The 10,851-nt window shown below is 41.3% G+C and overlaps 1 protein-coding gene across 10 annotated transcripts in view; it reads right to left on the reverse strand.

Moving 5' to 3' along the window:
• Window positions 1–9,115, reverse strand: part of LOC308460030 (uncharacterized protein) — an 86,019-nt gene extending 76,904 nt beyond the window's left edge. For 8 of the 10 annotated variants that reach the window (XR_013978389.1, XR_013978390.1, XR_013978391.1 and 5 more), the window contains exons 1-2: window positions 3,107–3,194; window positions 804–880 (exon numbers count right to left, since the gene is read on the reverse strand). Coding sequence is in view for 1 of the 10 variants with exons in the window: in XM_080976069.1 (XP_080832195.1) it covers window positions 804–880; window positions 8,714–8,773 (137 nt within the window). In the remaining 9 variants the exon portion in view is untranslated. The other 2 variants (XR_013978388.1, XM_080976069.1) reach the window with 2 other exon arrangements.
• Between the last annotated feature and the right edge of the window lie 1,736 nt (window positions 9,116–10,851).

Consider the following 10,851-nt stretch of genomic DNA (forward strand, 5'->3'; position numbering starts at 1 on the left):
TATAGCAGGCTCTGTGTCTGGGCTGTTTACATTTCATGACAATTTTGCTGTGCTAAATTAAACCCATACTAGCAGTGAGCGGAGCAGCGCTGGAAATGACCCTCTCTGTCTGAAGCTTCTCACGAGCCTAATAATCTTGTTATCTCTGCTAGCAAGCAGCTGCCGTAAATGTGATCTAGGACATAATTTGACCAATAGACCCTTGAATCCTAAAAAGTTATGCTTCATATAAATTTGACAAAAACTGACCCCCGAGTCCAATTTTGCCATTCCTGTTTGAACAAAAATCCCACAGTAAAACTATGGTTGGAGAAAAATTTGAGGTGGGTCTGTTTCACCTGGCTCTTTGTATGGCCTCTATAAAATCCCTGTCTCCATAAGGGCCTCTCACCATCTTGTAAACATGTTCCTGAAAACTACAAAAAAAAAAAAATTAAAAATGGCCCCACTCTATATTGCAATATTTTCCCTTCAGTTAACTTTTGGAAAAGTAATACGTTGTCTCATTTCTGTAAATCTTAATAAACTGTATTACACCTTGCATTTCTGCAAGTTCTTCATTTAACTCGACTAAAACGGCCAGTTAAAATGAACTACTTTCTTGGTTGTTTCATTTTAATTACGCCGATAATTCATACCCTTCCCTCCCACTTAATTCTATTCTACCTCATATCTAAAAGCATTCTTCATTTCAAAAAGAGGAATAAACTTTTAGTTTGGTAAACTGTGGAATGAGGGATGTGACATGCTGAAGAATCAACTCATTAAGCTTTAATGCTACTAATGCTCTTAACACTAATTACCCGTTCATTAAGTTGATTGTCTTAGCAGAAAATCTGCGTCCACTTCTCTGCTGGTTCATCACATTAATTTGCATGTTCTAAGAAAGAGAGAAACAACAAAAATTAACAAAGTTAATTCTAAAAGACTTGAGAGGATATGACACTGTTAAAATTATTTATTGGTTGGAAGTTACTTAACGCTTCACTGCTGCTCTGAATGTTGCCATTTCATATCATGTCTTGAAAGACAGATGTATCACGCTGCTCAAGTAATCAAATTTATTAATATGAGGACATTGCGTCCAGGGAATTTGAATGTGCAGAAAGATGCATTTAAGTCCATCAACTACTTGTGGAAGAATAAACAAAAGATTGATAGTTACACTGGGATACAGGGTCCAGGTAACATCACAAAAAGGTCTCTAAATAGGAGAGAGTATTTCTTATCCATAGCTGCTCTTGTACATAGCTTTCATGCCAGATTTATTGAGGTTTTCCATTGACACATATATTTCACATAGGAATCAGCTCCAAATGAGCTGATTGCCTGGTATAAATATTCTGAGGTCTCATTGACTTCAGTGAAAGAGTTGTACAATCCAGAACAATCAAATGTGTGGCTTGGGGCAGAACTCAATATTACAAAAACAGCAAAGCTTTAAATGGCAGCTGCCACCCCCTCCATAATGTGTGATACAGCTTCTTCCATCATTCTCAGGTGCGATTACACTGTTTGTTTGCCCAGCCGCCGCCAGTGATGTGGAGTAGAGATGGGCGATTGTGCAGCATAATAGTGTTAGAAGGGGAATAGGGAAAATTTCCACCATGTTTCAGTAGCAACTCCAAATAACACTGTCAAATAACTCTGAAAATTAAGCACATTGGGCTTGATTCATTCATTGCACTTAATACCCATTGAAATCAAATGAATTTAACCCAGCTATGACTAACTTTTTAGACTGATTTCAGTGGGAACTAAGGGCAAGAAACTTAGTCCAGATCCAACCCATTATACCAGCCCATTTTAAAGATAATAATTGCAAATTATCTGAAAAGTGAGTTTCAGCTGAAGAAAGACGCCAAAGATTAGGTGCAGGACCCAAAATTAAGCATTTGGAGGTCCCACTGATTTCACAGAAAGAGACAGCTTTCAGTTGAATTAATTGGAGTTTAAGTTTGGCTGGACTCTGGAATATATTTCTAGCTCCAATTCGTATTTGTTACTATACTTTTGAATACTTTCAAATTGCTATGCCACTCATTGCCCAGTCTGTGTAACTACCCCCCACTTTATGTAAAACTTACAAAGTACTTAATTAGCTATTAACTCTGGAAGAGAAATAGTGTCCAATGGGAAGGTAACTTATAATTATATAGTGTTATGATCAATTAGTTTTGCCACAGAGCGTGTGTGTGTTGGGAAGGTTGCTCAACACCTGCCCTTGGAAGACTGACAATTGACCATCCATCATGATGTAAGGAGCATGTCCCTGAAGGCCATATGGCCAGGTTAACAGCGGAAAGTCTATGTCTACGAGCACGTAATTAATGAGTGCAGATAATTATTATCTGTTCTGTAGAGATGAGATTATGTAATACTGAAAGAAGATACAGTCCAACTCATTTGCAGGAAAATGGGAATGATGATATTCCTTATCTACAGACGTCTGATTGTGGCTTAGAGAAGATGATTAGATGTTAACACAAGTTCAGAATTACTGGTTTTTAGCATCAAATGGCATGCATCTGAATTCAGCAAAGCCTGTAATAAGTTTACAATGCATAATGCTGTATTTCATAAATGAGAGCATTCATACTTACACTAATAGTATCTTATTTTTTTGTGTTGATAAGATCAACTTTTCGCTGAGAGTTTTATCTTAATCTCTTCCCCATCTAATTTTAGATTTATCTCCCACCATGTGCAATTTCATCCAGATCTTGAATATTAGATAATAATCCAAATATTTATATATATATATATACACATCCCACATGTGGGAGAGGCTAATCACAGATTTCTCATCTGTGAGAGAGAGACATGAGAGAAATTTGGAAACAAAGCCCACCCACAGGCTAGGCTGAGCAAAAGAGCTGGTAAACACATCTTGGGGTAGAAAAAGAGTTGGTGAGCGCGGGCTCCTCCTTCTCCTCCCATCAATTCATGGCCTGTACATTTTCATTTATCAGCGTAGGGATAGAAGATTTAAAATAGATGCAAGCGCAAGAGACCTTGCACAATTTCCGGCTAAGCTCTTCTATGATATTACCTTGGATTAAAAACTCATAAAAATGAGATGGTGGGGACGGGGAGAAATACTGACCAGATGGCAGCTCTCGTTTTCAGGTTTTGCCACTCTACTCCGACAGGATTGTGCTGCTTTGTGGTGAGATTCATTAGAGTTGAATTGGCTGTTTTTAGAAAGAAGAACCAGCTAAATTGCTGAGGTGTAGAAATTTCTACTCATATCATAATTACAGGTGGGCAGTGGAGTGTGTAATTAGTAATTTAGGTAAAGAAGGATGTTTCGAGAGCAAGCAACAGTGATTTCCCTCTGCTAGTTTTTGTTGCCCTGAAAAAGCCTTTTAAAATATTGTAACAACAAAAATTAAATATGTGAGGCTGCCCTTTTATGGGTGTTCTGTAGGTATGTTTTAATCATTGTATTTTAATTGTTGGCTTTTTAATGGTTTTATTAATATTTTGCTTTGCTTTGTTTTGTTTTTTAAAAAAGCAACCAGTGTTTTCATTGAAAAGGAAAGCGTTCCCACACTATATTATATGGAAAGGAAAAGAGTAACAAGCAAAAACAGGAGAACTGAAACATGGTTGGAAATATACAGCATTCATATATCATTATGATGTGCTTTATACACTCCTATGTATCATTGTACACCTCCCTAATCGCCAATCGCCAGGGGTTCCAGGCACTTACTCAGGGTTTGGTTTCCTCGCAATCAGGGATGGCAAAAACTGTGGTGTATTTAAGATATATGGTTCATTTACACATATATACAACTGGAGCCTATGATGGAAGGGGTCACAGCATTAACACCCCAAGAAGGTCTTCCTTATCCCATGCCTGAAGTCTTGTATTCAAGCAGAAATCAAGCATGTCTCCCTCTCCCTCTCTCTCTCTCTCTCTCTGGCTTCTACCTCCTTCGAGCTTCTAGCTCCTACCTCAACTCTGGCCCTTCTCTTTCTAACTACCAGCAAATTGAGAGAGACATTTGGTACAGAGCCACAACCGTTGTTGCCTTGTTACCAAGTCAACACGTATCTGGGCCTCACCAGGAAGTTGGCCTGGCTATGCCATGATTTTGAATCCTTGCTTAAATTTTAACACTTGCTGGATCCAGGAATTCAAGGGATCTTAGCATAGAGCCTACCCCCTGCCCACAACTCATAACAGTGTTAAGTATAATTGTTTAATTGCACACTGAAATGAAAAAGGCATGTATGGGGTTTAACATTGGGAAAGATCTATTGAAGCACACTGAAGCTCTTGATAAGTTTATGAGTTTATAAAAGGATGCTGACAATTAACTGTTAATGTTCTCTGCTATCTTACACATTAGTGTTTAACCTTAGATCACCTGATTAAGGCATTCAGTTGCAAATCTCCATTGTGAAAGGGTTGCAATGTCTTTTGTTCTCAGGTACAGTGAGAGAAGGATGTGATAATGAAGCCTCTCCAAGAGCTGCATAGCCTTAGGCTGGATGTAAATTATGGGAGAGATAGAGCTTTGATTTTTGCTCTGATTGTTATTATGTTATATATTTAAGAAGAAGAACCTATGTTTGAATATGCATTTGCTTTATTCAACTTTCTGGGTGTATGGTTAATGTTTTAGTACCTAATTTGAAGAAGTTCTGTTTAGCAAAGCTTTGAATCATAATAATTATGGGTCTGGACAATTTTTATTCCAAAAGGAGCCAGCTTTGAGGCATCCAATTGCGTCATGATGTGCAATATTAATATCTGCAATAAACAGTATGTTCACTCAGAACATACAGAGAATGTGTGCTTTGGATTATAGCCTATCAATGCTTAATTAGGACGAAGTGTCACTGAAGTCAACAGTCCTTACTTGTGAGTATACATATATAAGATTGCATGGCACATTTTCAAACACTGTCAATAAGCATAACTGGCCACAATACATTTTTTTCAGAAGGAAAACATAGATGAATGCATGCCAACCGTCTCCTTCTCTCAATGAGTCCAAATCATTTCACATTAGAGTTTGTTCTGTTTGGCTTATCCATTCAAACCAAGGATCACATTTACCTACACTTACCATTGTTCTGTTCTTGAATGCTTCCCAGAACAATGGGGACCCTGGAAGGGTGGCATTGAAATGAAATAAATAAAGAAGGCATCCATTGCTTAGGCTCAATGGAGATGCTTGAAAAGTACAAGGACACCAGCTTTCTCCTCTTACATAATGGGCCATTAGCTAGCTTTATAGTACACTTTGTACCCGACTGCAGATGGGTGTCCTCAACAACAGAACCACAAGACCCACTTTCATCCTCACTGAAGAGACAGAAGAGACAGGCAAGAAAGGTGGGGTGTCTTGCTACAGCTGGAATATGCAACTGCACAGCCAAAAATGCCAGGAAGAATCATCGTTTCCAAATCAGAAAAGGGTGCGGAGCCATTTCCCTGCTGCTCTGAATAATGCATAGAATAACTCTGCGAACATGTCCAACTGGGCTGCTTAAAATAGCTAGGAAACCAAGAGTCTTTGACCTTTAAAATATCCCTCATGTTGCGGCTGCTGCCAGGATTGATATTTTTTTTTAAGGGGGAGGGGACTTGTTCGTCTCCACAAACCAACATGTTATAGCAAATAAGTTTGGATGTCCCCAACCACTACATACTGCTCATGATCTTAGGCTGCAATCCTTTGTTGTTGTTTAGTCGTTTAGTCGTGCCCGACTCTTCATGACCCCCTGGACCAGAGCACGCCAGGCACTCCTGTCTTCCACTGCCTCCCACAATTTGGTCAAACTCATGCTGGTAGCTTCGAGAACACTGTCCAACAATCTCATCCTGTGATGGCCTGGGAATCCGATTCAGAGGCTGAACCGGAGGAATCCCAGCCTGCACAGGAGTCCCCGCCTCCAGGGCCGGCTGAGCTGGGGCAGGGCCTTGATTCTGAAGCGCCTGCACCTGTGCCGGATCCTCAGGAGCAGGCACCAGGTGAATCCACTCTGGCTCCGGAGGTGGTTAAGGACTCAGTGCCTACAGGTGAGTCTCCCCCTGGGTCCAGTAACCCTTCAGCCTCTCCTGAACTGCAGAGGCTCTGGGCAGAGAGGCGAAGGGAACTGGTTTCTCCCAGGAGAAGTGCTCGCCTTAAGGCCAGGAGAGGCGGGTCTCCTGGGGGCCGGGGCCGCCCCTGGCCTCAGAGAAGATAAAGGCCAGTCAGCCTGGTCCCAGGTTGCGGGAGCAACGTCGTTGAAGAGCTGTTTCGGCCAGCATCCAGTCCTGTTCTCCCAGAGTTCCTGTCCTTGCCCAGATTCTTGCTGTGGACCCTGCTTTGCCCGAGGAGGACTGTCTGGCGACCCTCAACTCAGGTCCTGGACCTCGCCCCACGGTAACCTCCCCCCTGGGCCAGCACACATCCTCTGTCGTCCCCTTCTCCTTGTGCCCTCCATCTTTCCCAACATCAGGGTCTTTTCCAGGGAGTCTTCTCTTCTCATGAGGTGGCTAAAGTATTGGAGCCTCAGCCTCACGATCGGTCCTTCCAGTGAGCACTCAGGGCTGATCTCCTTAAGAATGGATACGTTTGATCTTCTTGCAGTCCATGGGACTCTCAAGAGTCTCCTCCAGCACCACAGTTCAAAAGCATCAATTCTTCAGCAATCAGCCTTCTTTATGATCCAGCTTTCACTTCCATACATCACTACTGGGAAAACCATAGCTTTTACTATACGGACCTTTGTTGGCAAGGTGATGTCTCCAATTTTTATGCACTAACTCGGGAGTGGGGCTGGGTGAGCCTGTCAAGTTCTGGTTCTCTCCTTTCCTTACTTTTCTAGCCTGAAGCTCAATTCCCATGCTGATTTGCCATTTTGTTGATTTAAATAAAGTACTTACGAATATTTGTCAGCGTTTTAGTGCATTTTCTCCTATTTGTACGCAATTTCACCTAACACACACATTTCCCCCTAATAGAATACAACGTTGTATGTTGTTTGTATTAATATGCACACTTTTTGCACACTTTATCCTGGATAGAGAACTGAATTGCAAAATTCGGATAACTTCACATTTCAAAGGGTGGCTGTGTTTTGTTTAGGAAAGTGCAAACTAGGTCAGTTCACCTTTAAATGTGATCGGAATCAAATTTCTGCCCTATGCCTACTTGGCAGTAAATTGCATGGAATACACTGGGACTTATTTCTGCATAGAGATGTATAGGATTGATGCTAGTAGAACAATGGTGCATAATTATCCCCCTAGTAGTTAGAAGCAGTCTTCTGTCTACCCCCAACAGTGCTTGATACCTAAAGGCCATTTCACACATTACCCAACAACAAACCCATGATATGCTACCAGGCACACTCAAAATATATAGTACATATTTATAATATATGTATCATTGCATTCACAGCTGTGCAGTTGATCCAGACAATCTAAAGCATTTGACTTAAGCCCCTTGGATTTCAATGGAAGACATTTAACCATCTGCATTAACTCTCCCACTGCGATTCATGGATCTTAACATGCCTCATTTTGCCTCTATCATACTTCCTTGACTTGGTGCCTTCCAGACATCATTGGACTACAATTCCCATCACCCCCAACTATTGGCCCTGCTGGCTGAGGCTGATGGAGACTGTAGTCCAAAACATCTGGAGAGTGTCAGGTTGGGGAAGTCTGGCAGGGTGCTCAGGTACAGAGCTTTAAAGATAACACTTTTTATGCCGGTTCACCACCACTAAGCTGTGACTCCTTCCTACACCATCATGGCTTGAATCCATTTATCAAGGACCAATTTAGTGCTTGGTTCAAACCCAACACAATCACATTTAAGATGGAGAGATTATGCACAAGTTTCCTCACTGAAATCAATGGGAGCCAAAAGGCCATAGCTGTGAAAAGTCCATAGCTGTGGTTGACTGTTGTCCAATATTTCTAGATATTTTACTGTAATTATTGTTTAGAGATGACATAAGTGGGAAGAAAGTGGATATTTTAATCAATAGTGCTATATTCAACAGGTTCCGCCACCAGATGATAACAGAGGCAAAATGATGGGTTGTTTTGTAACCTTTAACACTTTTGATAGATACTAGTGTGCGGGATAATAGGCTGACATTTGGTTATATTCCTCTGCGACAAGCTTTTCTGTGTATTCATGAATAAGTAATATCAACAAGTTGGTGTATGACTGGCATGTGTCATAAATTATACATGTCAGACCTGCTGGTCTTTGTATGAGGATGTTTTATGCATCACATTTTTCCGGTTGAGATGGATGGCATAATAAATCAAAATCACTTTCATTCATTTCTGATTACTTTCTGTGTCTGATCTGTGTTAAAGATTGTTGACATCTCTTGAGGACACTGGAAGATCAACAGGTTTGTGTCAGAAAGTGTGCCTGTCGTACCAATGTTCTGACATGGGAGAGAAAAATAATCTTTCTGAAGACCCCAACTTTCCCATGGTAGATGGTATAACAAATTGAACAATATTTTATCACTGCTAGAACACACTGACAGCAATGTGGATGATTTTAGAACACAAATGGGTGTATTGGGTGTACTGCCCAGACCTTGAGTTCATCATCAAAGGTTTGCCTCCACGTTCACCCACCTAAACAAGTGAGGAATATGTTAATTATGAGAGGGTCTTTTTGGTGGTGGTGCCCTGGTTATGGAATGCTCTCCCCAATGTTGATCACCCGACACCTACATTAAGATCCTTTTGGTGCAAGGTGAATGGCTTTTTTGTCTCCCAGTTTCTTAACACCATCTTTTGCCCTTGAAGCAGATGATTTCTGTTGGGTTTTAAATGTTGTTATGCTGCTTGTGCCAGCATAACAGGGTTGTTTTAAATGTTTTAACTAAAGCTTTAATATTTAAACTATATATTGTTTGAACTCTACCCAGTTTGTACTACCCAGAGGAATTTGTTGACTGGGCTGTCAGCAAGTTTTCTAAATTAATTAAAAAGATAAATAAATTGGGGACTCACGCAGCACCCTCTCCTCACTAGCAACGGCATGGGTTACACAGAACAGCAGGGGTGGGGAATGGTACTTGATGCCATAATGATTAGCACCTGTGATTGACAACTGTCAAAGTTCAAAGGCGGTCGCTGTAACTGCCAATCAACTGGTCATCAGTTAGAGCAACCTCCTCGGAAGATCTGCTTTCCCCTGATTGGTTCAGGAAGCGTGCCTTCGAAGAGGTTCCTTTTAACTGATAGTCAGTTCATCATTGCCTTTAGGGAGCCTCTTTGAAGTCTCTGCAGATAGGAGAACGCTCACTAAATTGTAGCATTTTGTCCTCTGCAGAGAAATCAGTTTGTAGTCAAAGTGCTGTTCAAAAATATTTTTGTGTATAAAATAATAATCTTCCCAATGCTTTAGATCTTCTTAAGATATGGAGCGAAACAGAAGAATTAAAAAAAAGCACTCAAGGAGAATTCAGAATATTTTTCTTAGTCTAATTCCTATAATCATTCTCTTCTCTCCATTCCCCCTGTCTCTGACAGCAAATATTTATTTCCCCCATTCTTCCCTTTTCTCTCAAAGAGAAAAGTGTACCTTGTGGCAAAATTCAAAAATAGCTATGTGTGCTCCTTGAAGTCTTTGACACCTGCACAAACTGCCCTGTTTTAAATGAACCCATTTTAGATTAATCAACTTGGAAGGAGAGATTAAAAATCATCAAGCTGGTCTAACAGAACATTGTTCACAGAACTGTTTGCTGCTGCAGCCTGTATAGAGGATCAACACCCCCTATTGTGGAAAGCAGTCTGAAAAATATCAGCTCCTTCCCTGTAACCTTTGAAAAGGGGTAATTTCTCATTTTAACCTTTTTAATCCCCCCCCCCGACACTAAGTGCAGCTTTTGCATGTACCAAATGGCATGCTTCATCTAACCAGCGGCTCATTAAGTTGCCAAGCAAAATTCTGTCCTGATGATAGCTTTGCTCCTTTGCTGCTGCCGCCCTCACCACCTTGCACGCAGCCAAAAGCACAAAGCCCAGTGAATCTCTCTCTCTCTGTGTGTTTCATTTCCAGTGTGAACATGTGTGTCTGGTGTGCCAGTTGGCACAGTCACAACTCCCAGAACGTGGCAACACTCAAAAGGGCAGCAACGCCATCTCCTCCTTAAATTGCAGGCAGGCCAGTGCATTCTGATGTGTAAAGGTTGTTATTTATTTATCTGGATGAATGACCACCTGCTCCTTTTCCCCAGCAAGCCTTCAGACATGTAGACTTGCCTACAATGCACACCTGTAGTGCTCGATTTTTAGGAGGATGCTTCTCTGCCTGGGCATCTTCCACATGGGTCATTGGCAGGCAGCACAGCTAAGTCTCTCACAGCTTGCGCATTGATCGATTGATTGCACTATGCATTCAGGGGTGGCCAACTCCCAAGAGACTGCGATCTGCTCACAGAGTTAAAAACTGGCAGTGATATACCCCCTTTTTGGGGGTACAGGTCAAAGTTGTTGAGTTTTTTCAGGGAGGAGGTAAAATGTTGAGCTTTTTGGGGGGGGAGCCACAGTTGTTCAGCTTCTTTGGGGAGAGTCAATGATCTATCAGTGATCTACCGCAGACGTCCAGTGATCTACCGGTAGATCACGATCTACCTGTTGGGCATGCCTGCATTAGATCAAAGAGGTAGCCATTATTCAAGAGCCTGGTGAGAAGGGTTAAAGGGCACTGTGGGTGAAAGAACAAATTTAGTTTTTATCCATGAGTCCTCTTTTTCTGTTTGTGTGGATCGAAAAGAAACTCATTTCAAATGCCAGTTCAGCGAAAGGAAAATATGGGAATTAAAGAATTATTCCCGCTGGGATAAGGGACAGTGGGAGTG

This window comes from Podarcis pityusensis (genome assembly GCF_964106645.2).
Source record: "Podarcis pityusensis genome assembly, chromosome: 12".
Lineage (NCBI taxonomy): Eukaryota > Metazoa > Chordata > Lepidosauria > Squamata > Lacertidae > Podarcis > Podarcis pityusensis.